This window comes from Bombina bombina, chromosome 6, assembly GCF_027579735.1.
Source record: "Bombina bombina isolate aBomBom1 chromosome 6, aBomBom1.pri, whole genome shotgun sequence".
In the NCBI taxonomy this organism is placed as follows: Eukaryota; Metazoa; Chordata; class Amphibia; order Anura; family Bombinatoridae; genus Bombina; species Bombina bombina.
Window position 1 is genome coordinate 1,008,681,919 of NC_069504.1, and position 22,403 is coordinate 1,008,704,321.

The 22,403-nt window shown below is 38.1% G+C and overlaps 1 protein-coding gene across 3 annotated transcripts in view; it reads left to right on the forward strand.

The window, feature by feature from the left end:
* SGCD (sarcoglycan delta) overlaps positions 1-22,403 on the forward strand; it is a 1,642,153-nt gene that overhangs the window by 1,452,828 nt on the left and 166,922 nt on the right. For all 3 annotated transcript variants that reach the window (XM_053718718.1, XM_053718720.1, XM_053718719.1), the window contains one exon: positions 20,022-20,109. In XM_053718718.1, the coding sequence (XP_053574693.1) occupies positions 20,022-20,109 (88 nt within the window). The remainder of the gene's footprint in view (positions 1-20,021; positions 20,110-22,403) is intronic.

The following is a 22,403-nucleotide window of genomic DNA, read 5'->3' on the forward strand; positions in this document are numbered from 1 at the left end:
GAATAATTTATTAAAGTATAGTGTAGTGTTAGGTGTAATTGTAACTTAGGTTAGGATTTATTTCACAGGTACATTTCTCTTTATTTTAGCTAGGTAAGCTATTAAATAGTTAATAACTATTTAATAGTTATTGTACATGGTTAAAATAAATTGAAAGTTACCTGTAAAATAAATATAAATCCTAAGATAGCTAGAATATAATTATTATTTATATTGTAGCTATATTAGGGTTTATTTTAAAGATAAGTATTTAGTTTTAAATAGGATTCATTTAGTTAATAAGAGTTAATTTATTTATATTTATTTAATTAATATTTAAGTTAGGGGGGGGTTAGGGTTAGACTTAGGTTTAGGGGTTAATATTTTTATTACAGTGGCGGCGGCGTAGTGGGGGGCAGGATAGGGGTTAATAAATTTATTATAGGTGGCGACGGTGTAGGGGGGGCAGATTAGGGGTTAATAAATTTATTATAGGTGGCGACGGTGTAGGGGGGGCAGGATAGGGGTTAATACATTTAATATAGGTTAGCGGCGGGTTCAGGGAGCGGCGGTTTAGGGTTAATACATTTATTATAGTTGCGGTGGGCTCCGGGAGCGGCGGTTTAGGGGTTAATATGTATAGAGTAGCTTGCGGTGGGCTCCGGGAGCGGCGGTTTAGGGGGTAATAACTTTATTTAGTTGCGGCGGTGTAGGGGGGGTCAGATTAGCGGTGTTTAGACTCGGGGTACATGTTAGGGTGTTAGGTGTAGACAGCTCCCATAGGAATCAATGGATGTCTGTCAGCAGCGAACTTGTACTTTCGCTATGGTCAGACACCCATTGATTCCTATGGGATCCGCCGCCTCCAGGGGTGGCGGATTGAAACCAGGTACGCTGGGCCGTAAAAGTGGCCGAGCGTACCTGCTAGTTTTTTGATAACTAGCAAAAGTAGTGAGAATGTGCCCGCACTTGTGTGCGGAACATCTGGAGTGACGTAAGAATCGATCTGTGTCGGACGGAGTCCGGAGGATCGATGCTACGTCACAAAATTCTACTTTTGCCGGTCTCGAGCCTTTGATAACTAAGGCGAATCAGCCTCGCCACAAATACGCTGCGGAATTCCAGCGTATTTGAGGTTGACGGCTTGATAACTACCCCCCTTAGTCTTAGCAAAGATTGAGATGTGAATTCTCTTTCTGACATAGCCCATCTCCTTAGTGAAACCATAGCTCAAAACCCAAAAAGTTAAATTTTGGTCTTTGGAGATTTTAATATTCATTGGCTGAATACTAAAAATAATAGTTCTTGCTCGCTGTTTAAGACTTTGCAGCTAACGCATTGAATCTCCTCCCCAACTCGCATAAACATTAAAAGCCATAACCACACCCTGCTCAATTGGATTCTCTCCACTTCTCCTGACCGAATCCAGGAGGCAGGTGTTCTCCCTAACAGTTTCAGTGGCCACAGGCTTAGTGTACTGTGTGCGCAAAATAAAGGCTACTAAATCCTCTCCCCAAGGTTAAAATACACCAGGTCCTTCAAAAAAATTTATCTCCAATCATTTCTAAATTACATCAAGAACCTCCCCTGGCACAGATTAAACCTAATCCCAGATATAGACTCTGCAGTTGAATTCTTTCAGTCCGAACTCCTACAAGTTTGGAATTTGCATGCCCGGCTGCGTAAGGTGAGAGTAAAAGGAGCACATATGAATTGGATCACAGGTGACCTCATTCAAATGTACCAGTTTCAAGATTCATTGTGGTCAAAGTTCAAGCATACTGGCTCTATGAACGATCACTGTGTATATAGACAATTGCGGAATATATGCACTAAACAAACAAAATTGGCCAAGGCCCAATATTTCTGTTAAAATCTGAACAATAACATATCAAACCCTAGAAAGTTTTGGAAAGTCATAAATAACTAAATTCTCCCCAATCCACTCCCAACCCTCCACTGTCAAAGTGGACAACCAAACCCTGCAACTTCCCTTAGAAGTAGTAAATGCCGTTAACAATTATTTTGTCGGGTGCTCCACCACCATGATTGACAAACTAATAAATGACAAACATCCTGAAACTACAAATTATTATTTTTATTATTATCAGGTATTTGTAGAGCGCCAACAGGTCTGCAGCGCTATGAACATGGGGTGGTATATAAAAAAAACGATTACAGGGATCAAATGGGGAGAGAGGGTCCTGCTGAGAGTTGCACTGTTGTAGTCGGCTCTATGAAGGTGAACTACAAACAGCTGGGCCCATAGGCTTACATGCTATGGGGTTTTAGGGGATAACAGTGGAGATAGGAAGGTTAGTGTAGGTTGTAAATGTCCCTGAATAGTAGAGTCTCGGGAGAGGACTTGAAGCTTTTAAAACTAGGGAGATTCTTGTGGAGCAAGGCATAAGATGGGAGCCAGTCTTGAGAAATCTTGTAGACGGGAATGTGAGGAGGTAACAAGAGAGGAGGAGAGTAGGAGAACCTGAGCGGAGCGAAGGGGACAGGAGGGAGATTATCTGGAGACAAGGTCTGAGATGTAGGGGGAGCAGTGCAATTGAGGGCTTTGTGTGTCAGAGTGAGAATTTTGTGTTTAATCCTGGAGGCAAGAGGAAGCCAGTGAAGGGATTGGCAGAGAGTTGCGGCAGATGAAGAGCGATGTGCAGGAAGATGAGCCTGGCAGAGGCATTCATTATGGATTGTAAATGAGCTATGTGGCAGCTAGGGAGACAAGAAAGGATAGAGTTGCAGTAGTCGAGGCGGGAAAGGATGAGAGAGTGAATTAAAATCTTTGTTGTGTTTTGTGTAAGGAAATATCTAATTTTAGCGTTGTTTTTAAGGTGGAAGCGGCAGGCTTTAGCCAAGGACTGAATGCGAGGAGTGAAAGAAAGATCTGAGTCAAGTGTGACCCCAAGAAATCGGGCATGTGAGGTTGGGGTAATGATGGAGTTGTCAACAGCTTTAAAGACATGGGGGTGGAGATTTTGGAAGAAGGGGGGAAAATAAGGAGCTCAGTTTTGGAGAGATTTAGCTTGAGGTAGTGAGAGGACATCCAAGATGAGATATGAGAGAGACAGTTAGTGACACGGGTTAGCAAGGAAGGAGATTCTGGTGCAGAGAGGTAGATTTGGGGTATCGTTGGCATACAAATGATAATGATACCCGTGGGGCTTTATTAAGGAACCTAGTGAGGATGTGTGGATTGAGAAAAGAAGGGGACCCGAGGACAGAGCCTTGCAGTTACCCCAACAGAAAGAGGTAACGGGTCAGAGGATACCCCAGAGAAGGCTACACTAAAGGTATGGTTAGACAGGCTAGGAAGAGAACCAAGAGAAATCTGTGTCACAGATGGAGCAAAAGAGGGTGGGTCGACAGTATCAAAGGCTGCAGACAGATCAAGGAGGATAATGTAGAGAGAAGTGGCCTTTTGATTTTGCTGTCTGTAGGTCATTGGTAACCTTAACAATTGCTGTCTCTGTTGAGTGAAGGGGGCAAAATCCAGATTGCAGTGGGTCAAGGAGGGAGTTTAATGTAAGGAAATGGGATAGACGTGCATATGCTAGCTTTTAAAGAAGCTTTGAGGCAAGAGGTAGTAGGGAAATAGGGCGGTAGTTCGATGGGGAGGTTGGATTGTGTGATGGTTTTTTGAGGATAGGTGTGACTAATGCATATTTATGAGATGTGGGAACTATACCAGTGCTGAGGGAGAGGTTGAAGATGTGTGTGAGTATAGGAGTAAGGGTAGAAGAGAGGGAGGGGAGTAGTTGTGAGGGGATGGGGTCGAGGGGACAGGTAGTGAGGTGAGAGGATAGTATAAGGGCAGAAACTTCATCCTCTGTAAGAGGGGCAAAAGAGCTATATTTTGGGCTTTGTGGGTTTTGGATGATTGTGAGCTTTTGAGGGGGTGGGAGACTGGTAGTATGTTGAGAGCTGATTTCATTTCTGATGGAGTCGATTTTGTTGTTGAATTAGCTGACAAAATCTTGGGCTGAGAGAAAAGTTGTGGTGGGAGGTGGGAGTGGGCGGAGAAGAGTATTGAATGTGGAGAACAGTCGTTTTGGGTTTGAAGAAAGAGTAGAGATAAGAGTAGAGAAGTAATGTTGCTTATATATATTAAGGCAGAATAGTAAGAGTTCAAGATGAACTTATAGATGAAGAAAGTCAGCAGAAATCGAGAATTTCCTCCAGTGTCGCTCAGCAGTACGGGAACATCTGCGTAGGTACCGTGTCAGAGGAGTTTGCCAGGGCCTAAGGATGAGTGTATGTTTTCTGTGCTATGGTTGAAGGGGGGGGGGGGAGGTTATCAAATGTGAATCAGGCCCCACTAAATCTGCAAAGACCCAATATAGAAAAGTTCAATTTTAGACCTGTATCCATCAATGTCATTAAGAAACACCATAATAATCTAAAAATTATAAACCAGTCTGGACTGATCAAATCCCAGCAATGCTGTGAAGCTCAGTGTGCCAGCAATTCTTAAACCTGTCACAACACTAATTAATGAATCCTTGGTGTCTGGATACCAAACTTTGGAAGACTGCAAGAGTAGTGCCTATCCATAAACGTGATGAGATAAACTTGGTTTCTAACTATCGCCCAATATCATTGCTCCCAGTATTGTCAAAAATGCGTCCATACACAACTATGTGAGTATTACCAACAATCTAACTATCTGACCCCTGATCAATCAGGTTTTCGCACGAATCACTCCACTACAACTGCCCTCCTAAAAGTTTGCAACAACATCCAAACTGGCATGGAACAAGGAGACCTAACTGGAGCAATTTTCCTTGATTTTGCAAAGGCCTTTGACACAGTAGACCACAACATACTACTGCTCAAACTAAAAACTCAGATATTGGTGATCGTCCGCTAACCTGATTTCGATCATATGTATCGGATCGATCACAAACAGTCTCCATTTCTGACAGCAACTCCCTCCCTCTCCCAGTCACGTGTGGTGTTCCCCAAGGATCCATTCTCGCCCCCCTACTATTCACATTATTTATGAATGATCTGCCAAATGTCTGCAAATCCTCAACTGTACACATGTACGCAGACGACACGGTAATCTATGCAAGCAAATCCGATCTACCGCAGCTTGAGGCATTGCTCCAAGACCAGTTCACAGAGGTAGAAAAGTGGATCTCAAAAAACAAACTAAACACTGACAAAACTGTCACAATGATCTTTGGAATGGGATCTAAATTACATAAACTACAAAATTCCCATCTACGCATCAAAACAAAATCAAATCACACACTGACCGCAGGCCACTCTTTCAAATACTTGGGTATGTTGTTAGACCCAAATCTATCTTTTGGCCTCCACATAAAAAAACTTGCATCTAAACTCTATCCATAGCTAGGTGCCTTGTACAGAAACAAATCCTGCCTAAGCCCTACAGTAAAGGAATAGATTGTACAGCAAATACATTAATACAATGTATAACTCATTCTGCCGCTTTGTGCTACAATGTAACTATGGGACCCACCATTGTGAAGAGCTTTTCTGGAAGAATGCTCTCCCTGGGTGTTCCCACCCTCCTATAACCTCCGATCCAGTACCGCACAATATTTAGTTTGCCAGCAATACAAAAAGAAAGCAGCTTGATCCTCCTTTTCCTACAGTGCACCACAATTATGGAACAACCTCCCGCACACTTTCAAACCTTCCCCAAGTCTAAAATCCTTTGAGAGATCCCTCTCTACATATCTCAAAACAGAATGCACCTGTCATGGTTGATTATATATTTCCTACCTGTTCAATGTTAAATTTTACATATATTATGTATTAATATTGTTTTTGTATTTTATTGTACCCTATTGTATCAATGCAATGTTTTGTGGACCCGTGACATACTTGAAAACGAGAGAAATCTCAATGTATCCTTTCTGGTAAAATATTTTATAAATAAAATAAATAATAATAAATAAAGAGAGGTTTCTCTGAGAGTGTCATTGATACTCTTATTCATGCTAGTAAACCAATTGGCGTATCTACCACCCAAGGGTGGAGGACCTACTTATTCTGGTGCGAAGAGCATGGTTTTTCCTGGCACATAGTTAAGATGGCCAGGACCTTATCTTTTCTCCAGGATGGACTGGAGAAGGGCCTTTCTGTTAGTTCCCTGAGAGGACAGATTTCGGCCCTGTCGGTTTTATTGCACAAGAGGCTGGCTGAGCTTCCAGACGTGCAGTCCTTTGTTAAGACTCTGATTAGGATCAGACCTGTGTTTAGTTCTGGGGCTCCTCATTGGAGCTTAAATCTTGTTCTTCGTGTTTGCAACAAACTACATTTGAGCCTCTGCATTCTGTTGACATTAAATTGTTATCTTGGAAGGTTCTCTTTTTAATGGCTATTGCCTCTGCGCACAGAATTTCTGAGATCTCTGCTTTGCGATGTGAGTTGCCTTATCTGATTTTTCTTGCAGATAAGGCAGTTTTACGTACTAAATTAGGTTTTCCTCCTAAGGTTGTGTCAGATGGCAACATCAATCAAGAGATTGTGGTTCCTCCCTTGTGTCCTAATCCTTCTTCATCGAAGGAATGTTTGCTTAACCACTTGGATGTGGTTTGCGCCTTGAAGTTCTTTCTTCTGGCTACTAAGGAGTTTACAAACCAAAGGAAATGCTATTTGCCCTGTCTTGGTCTCTGTCTTTATGCAGATATTATATGCAGATATTATAAACTATAAATAGATGATAATGTAGAAATATATACAAAATTATACTGTGCACAGTAGGAGGTTATAAAGTCAATGTATAACCAGTGTGTGTGTGTGTATATATATATATATATATATATATATATAGGGATTAGTATTGTACCTTTATTAATTACTCCACAAAGGTGTTATTGGTGATATTCGATGGCTCTTATTTCCAAACTTTGTGTCCTGGTAGGGACAATGCCTTTTTTTTAAGCAAGCCTCTGTCCAGCCAAGTGATTCCTCCCTTGGCTCAGTGAATAGTAGATATGGAAAAGAAAAAGAGAAAGGTGCACACAAGGCACGATTCAAGTAAAATTTTATGGGAAGCGTAAGGGGCAGAAGGCTACTTCAACTTCCCTATCTTTATGGTTAAGTAGTGTCAACCGCTTAGCTTATGAGACAGCGGGACATAGTCCTTCTGAGAGGATCATGGCTCATTCCACTAGAGCAGTGGCTTCCTCTTGGGCCTTTAAGAACGAGGTCTCTATGGATCAGATTTGTAAGGCAGCTACCTGGTCCTCCTTACATACTTTTTCAAAATTTTACTAGTTTGATGTTTTTGCTTTGGTTGAAGCAGCTTTCAGGAGAAAAGATTTGCAGGCTGTGGTGCCCTCAGAATAGGGTCCGCCTCTTCCTTTTTGTTCCCTCCCGTTATTCATTCAGTGTCCTCTGGAGCTTGGGTATAGTTTTCCCAACAGTAAGGAATGAAGCCGTGGACTCTCCCTATCTTAGGAAGGAAAACATAATTTATGCTTACCAGATAAATTCCTTTCCTTCCTGCAGGCTCGCCAGAAACAGCAGTTATGAAGCATCGGTCACAAAGACCGCTGCTCCATAACCTGCCCACCTGCTCTGAGCAGGCGGACAGACATCGACGGAAATCAACCCAATCAAGTAGGATCGGGTTGATTGACACCCCCCTGCTGGGGGCCTATTGGCTGCGAGTCTGCAGGGGGCGGCGTTGCACCAGCAGCTCTTGTGAGCTGCTGGTGCAATGCTGAATACGGCGAGCCTATTGCTCACCATATTCAGCGAGGTCTGGCGGACCTGATCCGCAGTGTCGGATCAGGTCCGCCAGCCCTTGATAAATAGGGGCCTTTGGCTGGGGTGTCTTTGCCTTCTCCTGGTGGCCAGGTGTTGTATTTCCCAACAGTAAGGAATTAATCCGTGGACTCTACCTATCTAGAAGGAAAGAAATTTATCTGGTAAGCATAAATTATGTTTTTTATTCTCAAAAAAAACATACCTAAAGATTATTTTGTTAATAATACAACTAAGGGAATAAGATTGTACATTGTGAATGTATGTTAAACTTTCTGACTGTAAATTGTACGATATCCATGTATAATGTCAATATGGATCATGTGCCTGTAAAGACATGTTTGACCTCAATAAAAATAGAATAAAAAATAAATTAAAAACAATGGTGATCCCATTTTTCCGATACTGAACGAAAATTTTAGAATGATTTTTTAATTGAACCCTGTATGTCATCAGGTGGTCTCTGTGGTCTCTGCATCATATTAAGCTCCAAGTACTCTGTTACAAATACCAATTCATTAGAATGAGGAACAGTAAAGTAAAAAATATGTCTGTTATCATGTTTTTGTTCTCTTGCAACGTTTAGGATCAGCCATGCTCTGTTGGAGCTGGCTAGTAATGGTAGCTTCACATATACAGTATATCTATTGTCATTCGCTCACCAGATATGTTTAGCTAGTTCTAGAGCTGCAACAACTAATCGGCATAATCGATTAGTTGGTTAGCAATTAGTTGGTCTGTGCACAGCACTAGCTGCTTTACTCCAATGAGCTCCTGCACATGATATTGTGTTTTATGGTTATGTCCTTAGCCTAAAGGACATCTACAGATGCTTACTTTTCACTTTTTCACTATAAATGTATTTTTAAGTTTACAACCACTCTAGGCTTATGTGCAAACCATAAATAATAGGAGTTATCATTTGGATTGTTTATATTAAATCAGGTGATTTGGGACTATGCTTTGCATGAAATAGTGCCAAGCTTGTTATTTACACCTAGCCCTAGATTGATGGGAGTTGTTATATGAATTGATGTCACTATTACCTGTTTACACAACAAAGATAAATAGCCCACCTTGGTGAAATTGGCAAAAACCCTACTTATGCATCTCAGGCACCTCAACATCATCTGATTGCCTCTTCTCTGCTGCAGGCAAAATAGCTGTAAAAGAGAGCCAGCCTTAGCCAGGAGCATGTGGACATTTTTGCATTTCAATGCATAGTTTCTGAAAGAGTGAATAACAGAATGTTATAAACAGTGATAGTCTACCTCTTACTAGTTCTACATTTTTTTAAAACAGTTTGTGGTTTTGTTTTGCTTAATTAAAAAAAATGTTTCTCTGCTTAAAAAAATAGACCAACAGTTGTGCTAATGTAAAGTTGTAAAGTTTTAGTCCGACATTTATATTTATTACACACAGTATGTGGATTTTACTTTAAATATGGGAATAATATTTTTTTAATCCGATTAGTCGATTAATCGAAAAAATAATCGGCTGATTAATCGATTACGAAAATAATCATTAGTTGCAGCCCTAGCTAGTTCCCAGTAGTGCATTGCTGCTCCTGAGCCTACTCTTCAGTGAAGGATATCAAGAGAATAGAGCAACTTTGATAACAGAAGTAATTAAAAGTTGTTTAAAACTCTGGGCCTGATGATCTAAAGCTTTCCGCTCAGATGAGATGGTCTAAAATTATCCTCCAGCACTGCGAGATCCCTAGTGAAATTATTGGCAGATTTTACTATACTTCTTCAAGGGGCATTCCCTGCATTTCTGCATGTGAAGGAGAGAGAAGCCCAGTGCAATAACATGACAGTTCTGCTGCATTTACACTTTGTGCTTTGTATTTTTTTATAACTTTACACATTAAAGTGAATGTAAATTTTGATGCTAAAGTGCCCGGTTTTTAAAACTTTGATTAAAAACAGGGGCACTTTAATTCATCAAAATTTACATTTCACTCCTGTTGTGACAAAAAAACTTACCTTTTAAACTTCACAGCAGCTCCAGCTTCCTCTGGTCTCACAAGCCATTTCTGATGTCAGAAATGATTGATAGGTCATCCTCCAATCACATCTTCCCCCCCCCCCCCCCGGGGGATTCCGTATCTGGTTCGCTGCTGTGATTGGAGGAAGCTGGATGCCTCATTTTAGACCCAGGAAGAGGCTTTGAAACGGGTGGAGGAAGCTGGAGCTGCTGTGAAAATTTAAAGGTAAGTTTATTTTCACAACAGGAGTGAAATGAAAATTTTGATGAATTAAAGTGTCCCTGTTTTTAATCAAAGTTTTAAAAAACCGGACACTTTAGCATCAAAATTTACATTCACTTTAAGTTTTAATACATTTAAACTTTTCACTTTCTATTTTGTATATTATTTTGTATACAGCAGTGTATTTAAGAATGTGATGTTATCAATTCTAATTATGCTTTCACAGTTTGTGGAACTTTAACAAATTAGGATCATACTTTGTATATTTATTTGTATATTTTACAAATTACATTGAACATTGTATTTCTTCTATTTAAAATTGACAGCTTCAGTATTAAATTAATTTGAAAACCAATTATTTTCTTTCATGATTCAGATAGAGCATGCAATTTTAAGCAACTTTCTAATTCACTCCTATTATCATTTTTTCTTCATTCTTTTGTAATCTTTATTTGAAAAAGCAGGAATGTAAGCTTTGGAGCCAGCCTATGTTTTGTTTAGCAAATGGGTAGCACTTGCTGACTGGTGTCTAAATGTAGCCACCAATCAGCAAGCACTACCCAGGGTGCTGAATCAAAATTGGGCCGGCTCCTAAGGTTACATTCCTGATTTTTCCAATAAAGATAACAAGAGAACAAAGAAAATATGATAATAGGAGTAAATTAGGAAGTTGATTAAAATTGCATGTTCTATCTGAATCGTGAAAGGAACAAAAATGGGTTTAATATCCCTTTAAGCAGAGCTTCATTACTTTTTATGGGCCCGATAAGCAAAGATTCTCTATAGTGCAGACTTCACAGGGGCTGAACTCACTGAATTCCATAAGAAAAAGGTCTGAACATGGAAGTCTCAGAGGTATAAGAGATGCCTTCCATAGCACGTAATGAAGCTATCTGGAATACAGAATGTCACAGGGGAGAGAGAAGGTAACTGGGGAACACCTGTGGCTGATATAAAGGCTCAGTTTGCATCAATTACAAATTAAATCAAAATGTTTTCATTGCAATTTAACTTGCTTTTGCCTGTAGTTTAGTATATATTACTTTTCTGTCAGTTAAATAAGTTTGTTGTGAATTTTGAGCAAACCTCACACCTTCATCACTAGTGAGAAAAATCTGTGAGAGCAGCGTGTTTAAAATGCTTACAGCATGTCACAAAACTTGTGATAGAGCTTCTGACATACCCTGGGAACTCCCCTGTCCCTCTCATTTTCTGAAGCTGTGTTTTATTTTACAATAGGGAAAATATATATTGTAAAAGATACACAGAAATATACAAAGTATAATTTGTTAAAGTATCACAGAAACTTTCAAAACATAATCAGAATTGGTAAAATCACTGCTGGATCTAAATCTAAATGTATTAAATAGAAAAGATCCAATCTGAAGCGTAAAGTATTATAAAATACAATGCACAAAGTGTAAGTGCAACGAAACTCTCATATCATGCAGTGCTATCTTGCAATGGGCTTGTCTCTCCTTCACATATAGAAATGAGAGAGATTTTGCAGTGCTGGAGGGTTACACCCTTTTTCTTTGAGTAATCAGTGAGATCAGCCTCTGTGAAGACTGCACAGCAATTTCTCTTCAAGCTAGAGAAGCTTTGATCATTGAGCCATCTGTGTGAATCATGGTAGTTTAATTTCAACTTTCCTATCCCTTTAAAGTCAATCTCATAGAAGCAAGTTCCAAAATACAAGCAATTAATGTCCTATTATTCTTTATAGTAATGAACAGAATTTTGTTAATCGTTAAAATGACTGTTATTGCAAGGGGACCTCTAAATGGATTTGGTGCATCTTAAGAAGGCATTAGACTATTTATTCAGAGTTCTGCTAATAACAGTGTGATTATGCAGTAATGCCCTCTTCTATTAGCAAGTTTCAACCAAAAATGCCCATGTTGATCTTTAACGGCTCTTAGTAGTTAAATACCAAGTGTTAACTGCTATGAAAGACCCAAACAAAAGTACACAGAAGATACCATTAGCTTCAGAAAGCCTTATATGAGCCTATTTACAAATATATTTATTGTGACCGACACCTCTATTCTCATGCATTGCCTGGATTAAATGCTATTATAAGATATTTGATGACAATATTCAATTCATCACTTTGTCCCTTGCTAACCAGTTTGCATAAAGGTGTTCTTTGCTGCAATCTAAAAAATACAGATGCCTTATTATTAAGAGGATGTTCTCAGAGCCTTGCAAATTTATTCAGTTGCTGAGATAAAAATATTTTTTCTTGGAAAAGAAAAAGCTACACAAGTTTCATAACCTCTGTAGCCCTTGGGATAAAATTAGCTTTTAGCTTGACTCATAACAACATCCTGTTCATCCAAACTAAGCAGAGGTGGTCTCATGACCAATCAAAGCAAAGCCAAGGTTCGAGCATTTTTGTAGTGATTTTAGTTGGTCTTCACTGCACACATACTTGAAGTTTGACCAACTTAATGTTGGTTTAGTTGATGTATTATTTAGGAGGGAAAAATGTCCTCCCTTATTGATTGCAGCAGTGGGTAACTACTATGTGTCATCACAAACACTATTAGATAATGCAGATTTGGTTTTGTATTTGGAACTATAAGACAAACATGGTGCTCTCTTTCCCAAGCAAATAATATGGTCCTTTAGCCTAACTTGTTACAGCAGCAGTAGCTTGTAAACCATGCAGATATATTTTAATTAGTTAGCACCAACACAAACATTTGCTATAAACAAAATCCTAGCACTCTTTGAGCTCTGACATTATTCATAATATTTCTTATTCGCACTGCACTTTGCTATCCCTGCTTCGCCCAAACCAAACGCCTTTCTGTTTGAATTGTCAAGTACGGACAAGCTCCTCAACTTGAGAAGTTGTCTGCATGCCTTTGCTGCATACAGGCAGCGTATCTGTTCGTCTGCTGGCCGTATGCATCATTACACACTCCGACGAGTGTGTAATGCTCCCCCCTTCTTTTGCGCGATTGGTCTGTCAATCATCCGGAGCGAGCAAGGTCGGGGTGATTTCTCCTCACCACCTCAGAGGTCTAATGATCATTGCTTCTTACATGTGCGGACCTGTCTCATAAGGGCTCCGGAGCAGCTTATGCGGCTTCATACATGGAACCCTCAGTGTGAGTTCACAGCTTGCTGCTAATTAATTAGGAAGAGGTGAATGGAGGCTGTGGGTGATCCTGGGTCTTAAATACTTGTCCTCAACTACCTTTCCATACATTTTATTATGGTATGTTACTTATCACCCTTGAGTAGTGTTATCAAGTATAATGGTGGCAATCAGACATGGACCCCTTTTACAGTGTGCCTAGAGGGAAGTCTAACATAATTTTGTAGGGTTCACAAATCTTTTGTTCGCCGGCAGATTCCTTTCTATTTTATGGCTGGACTGTACTTTTAAGTAGGACCAGTTCTGTCTGAAAGCACAATATATACTAAAAGAGACTGACTAGCCACTGACCATGCTACTATGATTTTGCTCCTTCACTAACTGTGTGCTTCTTATACTTATAACGATAAAGCTCTTCATAATACAACAGTATTATATTTGTCTTGTCTATTGTACCTGTTCCCTTCTCCTTTAGCTTGTCCATATATCATTGATCCCACCATGTATATTTTTCACAACTAAGCAGTCATTGTATCCCCTTTGTTGCCAGCAACTCATTTACACAGAAGTAGTTGAACCCATTAACTGCCAGAAACACACACATACAGCACTGATTTAACACCTCTTTCGTAGCCTGTCCTGCATATAATTGAAAATGTACAGTGTTAATTTTTAGGCCATGTTTGTAATGTTTAGAGGCATAGGAGGCCCTTTAGATTTAGCTGACACTCAGGGGACTTTAAAAACACTGGACATTTAAGTACCCAGTATTTATTATATAAATTTTACTGAACAACCTGGAAATTATGTTAAAATAAGGAATGAGCTAGGAATCTTATCTGTTCAGGGCCGGACTGGAGATAAAAAGCAGCCCTGGAAAAATATGAAGACCAGCCCTACTGTCCATCAACACGGTAGAATGCACATGCCCCATTTCTCGCAAATGGGGATTACTGGGACACTTCTTCCCCAATTTTGTTTTCAAAATTAAATTATATTACATTGCATTAATTAAAAATGTCAGATAGATGTTATATAGCAACCCTACAACCCAATTGCATCCATTAATCACCCCTTTAAATTGTAGCTTTCCAGCCCCAGCTGCTGCAGCCCACCGGGAAATCTCCTGGTATCCTGGTAGGCCAATCCAGCTCATTGCTTCATTCACAATTTGGTAGACATAGGGCTAAATTTAATAAAAGCTGTTCATGAAATAATATCTTTCAGAGAAAAAAATGCCCACAATGCAATTTGAAAAACTGCAGAATGCATAAAGATTTGAAATTGTCTCTCGTCACAGCTGTAAGTTGCTAGATCAGCTCCATCATAATCAACAACCGGCATCACAAAAATGTTTTCAAAACCTTACTAAACAAACAAACAATAAAAAATCTCCCTCTATAAAACAGGCCTCTCTAATGTATGCTCAAAAGAAAACTTGAAAGGGAAATAAAATATAAATAAAAATTAGAAAAACTTCTCATCTTTGAAATAGCTAGACTTGACCGTGATACAAGATACTTTAAAAGGGGAATATAGTCTTTATGAATTAGCGCTGCGGAATCTGCTGACACACTACAAATAGCTGATAATAATAATAATTCTGCATACTAGAATGAGGTTTTGGTGAAATACCCGACCACACTTAAAGAACAACAACCAAACACCCATTCTCAGCACCTCCTTTGCTTCTGTGAGTTTTGTGAGATGCCTTTTGTTCTATACAGCGGGACTACTTTACCCTAATAAAACAGAGATGCAGATAATTTACAGTTACACACATTTTCCTCTGTTCAAGCATGTTGTTAAGCTTATGTTGTTAAGCTTATAATTGTTTAAAGTGCTTAGCAGATTACATATATAGGGCAAATGCAATCAACCAATTGAGAAAACTCACACCGACTTAAGAGCCCCACAAACATGGTAGTGCTGATAGCAATTTTAAATGGTTTTGTCCATAACCAAAACTCTGTTACGGACACTTTAGAAATAATGAATAACAAATAGGGCCAAGTACCCTCAGGATCCTGTGGATTTCTGGTCTTCAGGTTAGGAAGTAGCCCTTTAACAGCTGTCCTAGAGTTGTGATAATGTCCAAGAAATATCAATCAGCACCTGAACTACTTGCACGCCATGTAGGGGTACCACCAAACCCTACTAAATGCAGTGAAAGTCCAAGAAATATGGCAGCAATCAGTAGTTTAACAAATGGTCTTTATTTAGAGCACAGCTGTGCTCTAAATAAAGACCATTTGTTAAACTACTGATTGCTGCCATATTTCTTGGACTTTCACTAGAGTTGTGATAAACCACAATGTGTGCTGCAAAGACATTCTCTATAACCCTCTTTTACACATCCCTGTTGTAGATGACGTCACTGTTTATAACGGCCAAACAAAACCTCGATTCTATAAATTTGAGTGGCAGTTTTACATCCAGTATCACCAGTGAAACTTTTTTTTAAAAAAATACATGAATGAGCAGCACTTCCAAGAATGTCACCTATTTAATAACATGTACTGAGTGTGATTTACAGTCCACTATAAAGTTAGGGTCAGCTAGTACTCCATTAGTGCAACATTTTGTTAGAATACATCAGCAAATGGTTTCTAGTTTTAAGCGGACATCAATAGAAATAATCTATACTTCAATAAGGGGTGGAGATAGGGATTGATTTCTTAGCTAAGCATGAGGTAAATTGGATTTTCAAATTGACGATAAGGGGACTGTTTGTCTTAAATTTGGAATATGACCTCATCAATCAATGGTATTGAGATGATGGGGTCTTTATTCCTAAGAGTGATGAGCTAAAGGCTTTAGCCTATTAATTTATACTGCCTACTAAATACGGAGTTTGTTGTTGAAATGAAAATCCCATATACCCTATAATCTTGTTGCTTAATGGATTGCTTATTGAACCCACAGTTATGAGCAGAAGATATAACTGACCACTATACCAATTACTGACAGTCCGTTGTGAAGTGTAATCTTTAGCCTGTGTTTATAATTGCTCATATAAATGATTGAATATTCAATTATTTTTTAAAGTTTATTTTAGCAAAGTCACATATTTAAAAGTCCTTAGTAAAGTGGTGTAACTATAAACTGTATTATGTTAACTGTGCTTCATATCTTTAAGAGAAAAGCTGTGCACCCAGGTCAAGGGTTGTCTTAACCAATCAAGTCGTGTTGCTTACTATCATTTTTTTGCTTACTATCGTTTTTTTGCTTATATATTGGACACCTCATATAACTATACATATTAATTGGAGGGACACCCACTAATGAAAAGCTGGAAAAAATAGATGAAGCAAGCCTTAAAGGGATAGTAAAATTAAAATTAAACTTCCATGATTCTGAAAGATCATGCAGTGTTAAAATAGCTATCCAATTACTTCTATTATATAATTTGCTCCATTATTTTAATATCCTTTGTTGAAAAGCATACCTAGGTAAGCTCAGGAGCAGCAATGCACTACTGGTAGGTTGCTGCTGATTGGTGACTACACACATTTACCTGTTGTCATTGGCTCACCTAAAGCTTAGCTAGCTGCCTGTAGTGCATTGCTGCTCCTTCAACAATGGATGTCAAGAAAATAAAGCAAACTTGATAATAAAAGTTAATATTTCAGTTGTTTAAAATTGTATTTTCTAACTGAATCATAAATTGAGTTTCATGTCTCTTTATAGGGACACTAGTCCTAAAGCCCGTTCACACGGGCCGTGTTGTGTTATATTCTCATTTATATTCTCTCTCTCTCTCTCTCTCTCTCTCTCTCTCTCTCTCTCTCTCTCTCTCTCTCTCCTCTCTCTCCTCTCTCTCTCCTCTCTCTCTCCTCTCTCTCTCCTCTCTCTCTCCCCTCTCTCTCCCCTCTCTCTCTCCTCTCTCTCTCCTCTCTCTCTCCTCTCTCTCTCCTTCTCTCTCTCTCTCTCCTGTCGGGTGGGTGCGCGTCGATCATGCTTGCCCAAGAATTTGTCTGAATCGCGCATGCGGCTTCTCAGACAAACTCTGTCTTTTATAATATAGGATGATACCCAAATGTTAAAGCACTTGGAAGTGATGCAGCTGACTAGAAAATATCACCTGAACATCTCTATGTAAAAAAAAAGATACTTACCTCAAAATTTCCTAAGTATTCACATCCCATTGTAAAGGAACTTTAAGCAGTCAGTCAGGATACTACTCCCAGGACTTGCAAGGGAGCATGCATCTGGCATGTGCAGCCACAGTCATGTTATTTCCCTATTCAGTTTAAGGAAGTCTACTAAGCAATCTCACAAGATTTTAGTAAATCTCATGAGATTACAGCAAATCATAGCATGACCTCTGCACTGCTAATGCTGATTGGCTCTTGTATTTATTTATTTATTTAACTTGCAGTTGGACAGTTGCTGAAGTATAACTTCACAGAGCACTTACTCTGGTGAAGAAAAATATCTTCATTTTTAAAAAAGTGAGGGTGATATTCCCTTGCCATCTTTTTACAGGTACGCTGCATCACATTCAAGTGATTTAGCATATGGGTACTATGTCCCTAATGAATATAATATATTTTGGAGTGAAATATTGTGTGCTCCTATTGTTGTCAAATTTATTTTTAAATAGGATTCAGAATAATTTTTTTTCTTTGTTGCAGTTTCAAGATACTTGTTAAATGCTATTCCCTGAAAGCATGTCTCTATCCACCAACAGAACTGTCCTTATCAGCCAGCATTCCCTCCATAGAAATGCATTGTCCACAAGATGGATTTCCTTTTAAATGAACATTAAACTGTAAAAGAGTAAGAATTAAACATGTACTTCAAGTATCAAAGGAAGATAATGAATGAAAATACATTCATTTTTCACAAGACAAGAAGTCAAGCACTCTTATATAACTTACAAATGTATTATATGTATCAAAAAAGAAAACATAATGCTGTCATCATACAGTTCAACAAATAAGTAACGGAAAAACACAACAACAAAAGAAAAACAGAATGTCCCAAAATGCCACCCAGCACACTGAAGAGCAGGGCTGAAAGACCAACCATATAGGCAGTCCACACCACAGCAATCCTGCCCGTTGTTAGGGAATCCCAGCGCTGATGTGAGCTACCAGAGAAAACAAACAGTCTCTCCTCCCCACCACCTTCTTTCACACATACCTCAAAGAAAACCGCCACAGCCAAAACTGTCTTGGCACTGTCGACACAGTACTAGCGTTCAGGGCGGCACTAAACTCCTCCTTGCACTTTCCAACACGCGTTTCACCCCCTACCAGCATTCACTGCTATTTTTGCATCAAAGAAGTATTATGTTAAAGTGATGATAAACGTTACGGGACAGATTACAAGTGGAGTGCAAACGTTTGCCCACAAGTGCTAAGGGGTTTATTGTGGTTGTTTGTGTGCGTCAGGTTTACTGCTCATATTACAAGTTAAAAAGTAATGCATTTCACTTGAGCACAATCACAATTTACGCTAGAATGATTACCGCATCCACAGAGCTTTGGTCAACACTCTAGCTACAAAAAAAGTGCCGTTCAGCACTTTTGCTTTTAGCTAGAGCGCGGATTGGAAAATAGTTCAAACTGTTAGCTCACAAAAAATATAAGTTTTGAAGAGGGCAGGCAGAGCGCAGGGTATTAGAATGGCAAAACTAGATTAAAAAGTAATTTGCAGCACATCTTTATTAGAAGTAATCAATTAAAGTCCCTTTAAAATATTGCTTAGATTCCGGACCTGATTTTAAAACGAGAAGTTTACCATTACTTTAAAGCTGGCTGTTTAAATTGATATTAAATGCATATTTATGCACATCATATCCCTAGATGCAGATTCTTTACTGGCTGATAAGGACAACTCCCACAGTTGTATTGGACAGAAACATACCTCAACCAGCATTAAAAAGAAAAGCATTTGTTTTCTTTCACGAATAAAATATCTGCTTTTCCAAAACGTGTATTATATTTTAAATATCTCTTTTTTAAATGCAAAATACATATTTGTATATGCATCCAAGCAACTTTAACTTAAAGGGCCATAATAGTATACAGTAAATTTAATTTTAAGAATCGACCCTGCACTACTGTGTGTTTAATCCCCAGAAAGGGGTTAAACACAGTAGAGATGTGGCAGTTTCCAAGTGGAAACTGCCGCTGATCCAATCAGCTGTCATGAGACTAATGCTGCTGATTGGATCAGCTGTGGTTTCAGCATGGTAATAGCAGTGCTCTGCAAGTCCCAAGTAGTTCTTCTACTGTGTGTTTAACCCCTTTATGGGTATTAAACACACAATAGTTTAAGGTTAATACTGTTTAAATTACATACTTTAATGAATTAGAGTCATTTTTGGACAATTATGGCCCTTTAAAGTTTTTTACGCAAATAAATATGGTCACATTTTTTTTTACCATATTTAATTGCTAGATTAACAAAACATGTTAAATTAAATGTTGTTAGCATATAACTTTCTTTAAAATAATTTTTGAATTGTATTTTGTATTTGATATTGTCTTAGCGTGATTATGTACTTCTATCTAGGCTGCATTATACTAATTTGCAAACATCATAACAGAAAATATAAAAGATTTGTATATTTGTTACTAGATATCTCAGTTTGGAACAAGCCTACAGTTCTGCAGCTACTTTGAGCTATTTAAAATTAAATTACACTATCCCAAAAATGTGGCAAAAAATAAAGGTCATTATAACATTTTAAAGGTTTTTTCCCCCTAGCCTGAGTTAAACATTATTTTGAAAGAGCTTGAAGAATAATTTAGAATTAGAATTCAGAATCCATTGCGTCAGGAGTATTTTTGCTTTGATTGAATACGACAAATGAATTTGGATTACAGGCATTAGATTGCATTGCCTCAAGGGTATTTAAATGATTAAACTGCGTGATTCATTGGCATGCTTGACGTTGTCTCTCTACTCTGTATGTTTTAGGAGCTAAACTGTTCTACCGCTTTCTTCTACCTGCAGGGGAATCCGCTGTACTTACAGTCAGATCGAAACGTGACTGTAAATATTCTGAATCAGGATATGAAAGCTGTCACTCAACTAGTGACAGGTAAGGAAGGAATTCATGGAAAATACTAGAATTGTTGTTGTTTTTAAATGTTTCAGCCTGTAATAATAATACTACCTGTCTTAATATGTAGGGTGCCCCAACATTTTCAGTTACAATTGTTTTTCAGTCACTGTGAACACTTTTTTAGAAAGTTGATTAAAATGACATTTTAAAAAAAAAACATAATAAAGAAATGTAATGTACTTAACCATTTTAATTATAATATAATTTATCGTGCAGACTTATATGTTTAATCCTTGCAAATGGAAATAAATATATAGGGCAGTATTTAAGGCTCTCGCAGTAACTTCGCTAGAAGTAAGGTTTGTGCACGCTTCGGGTAGCGGAAGTAAAATGGTTAAAAGTAAAATGTTTTTGCATGAGCGCTAACCCAATGCACACAAAAAGACAAAATTTGAATATGGTGATTGCATTAACGTATACCCCCATAGAAGTCAATGGAGCAAAAAAGTGGGGAAAAAACTAGCACCCTACTGGCATGTAAGCCCGATAGCATATTCTCAAGTGCACTAACCCGACATGAAAATATCAATATTTAAAATTATAATGTTCTTCAAATAGAAGAATATGTTCTATTTATTCATAAATACATATTTCTACATAAATCTGATGGTATTTTAGTACAATATATATCTATACCTATATACAGTATATATTTATATAAAATTTGAACTTTTTTGTGTAATATTTAAAAAAAAAAATATTAGATAGTGTTATTATGTACTTTTTAATGTATTTTTGATGTGTTTTGTTCAACGGTAATCATTCTAGCGTAAATTGTGCTTGCACTCACGCGTTCGCGTTTACTTTTAACTTGTAATACGAGTGCTTCAACACCAAACACGCAAATATTAACGACAAATCCCTTTTTGCTCACACGTAACTGTTAGCGCATCATTCGTAATCTGGCTCATAGTTAGTCAGCTCTAGAGTGGCAATGCATTTCTGCTCCAGAGATGAATACAGCCAGTAATCAGTGACTAAATGCTTATACTATACCTTATTGGCTCAGGAGCCATGTTCTGCTGAGGACCAGTAGTGCTTTGCCACTTTAGAGCTGACTTAACTCCATAATAACCCCTTTGGAAGATTAAAGGAACAGTCTACAATAGAATTGTTATTGTTTTAAAAGATAGATAATCCCTTTATTACCCATTCCCCAGTTTGTATAACCAACACAGTTATAATAATACACTTATTGCCTCTGTGATTACCTTATATCTAAGCATCTTCTGAGAGCCCATTTATTATCTATTGACTTGTATTTAGTACTGTGTTGTACTAAATCTTAAATAACTCCCTAGGCGTGAACACAATGTTATCTATATGGCCCACATGAACTACCAGTCTCCTGTTGTGAAAAGCAAATAAAAAAGCATGTGATTAAGAGACTGTCTGTAGTGGCTTAGAAACAGGCCTACATTTAGAGGTTTAAAGGTTATAAAGTAAATTAATATAACAATGTTGGTTGTGCAAAGCCGGGGAATGGGTAGTAAAGGCATTATCTATTTTTTTTTTAAACAATAACAATTTTAGTGTAGACTGTCCCTTTAAACACAAAGTGGTTGATCACACTTTTTGTAGCGTATTTATATACATGGTCTAGGTATGCTCTTCAACAAAGAATACCATATGAATGAAGCAAATTTGGCAATAGAAATAAATTGGAAATTTTAAAATAAAAATTGGTTTTCATGTTTCTTTAATTATAATTAAACATTTTGGCCTAGATAAATAGTGGAGCGCTATTGATAGCTCAGGGTGCGCTATAAATATCGCAGCCAGTACTAAGATTAGAGACCAATTTGGTATTACAGGTCCATAGTAAAACAGGATTACCAGAAAATGTTTAGCGCAACTGTCATATCTTTAGTACACCCTATACTTTCAATGGATAGTGCAGTCTCGCTAAACATTGCTCATATTACAAGTTGAAAGATAAATGTTGCGCTCAAGCACGACTTGAGATCTGAAGTAAAGTGTTAGGGATAGAATAAAAGTATAACAAAATACGTCAAACATAAATATTACACTTATATTTACATTTTATATATATATATATATATATATATATATATATATACAGTATATATATAAAAGTTTATTATTGAAATAAATGTATTAACCCCTTAAGCCTATTAGACATAGCTACTACATTACAGGGTACTTTGCTCAGTGTACCCTGTTGACGTAGTAGCTATGTCTAACCTTCTGCCTTATGCTGCGGTTCTGGGCTGTCAACCCTGACAGGTAAGGCTGCAGCCAGAGGCAGA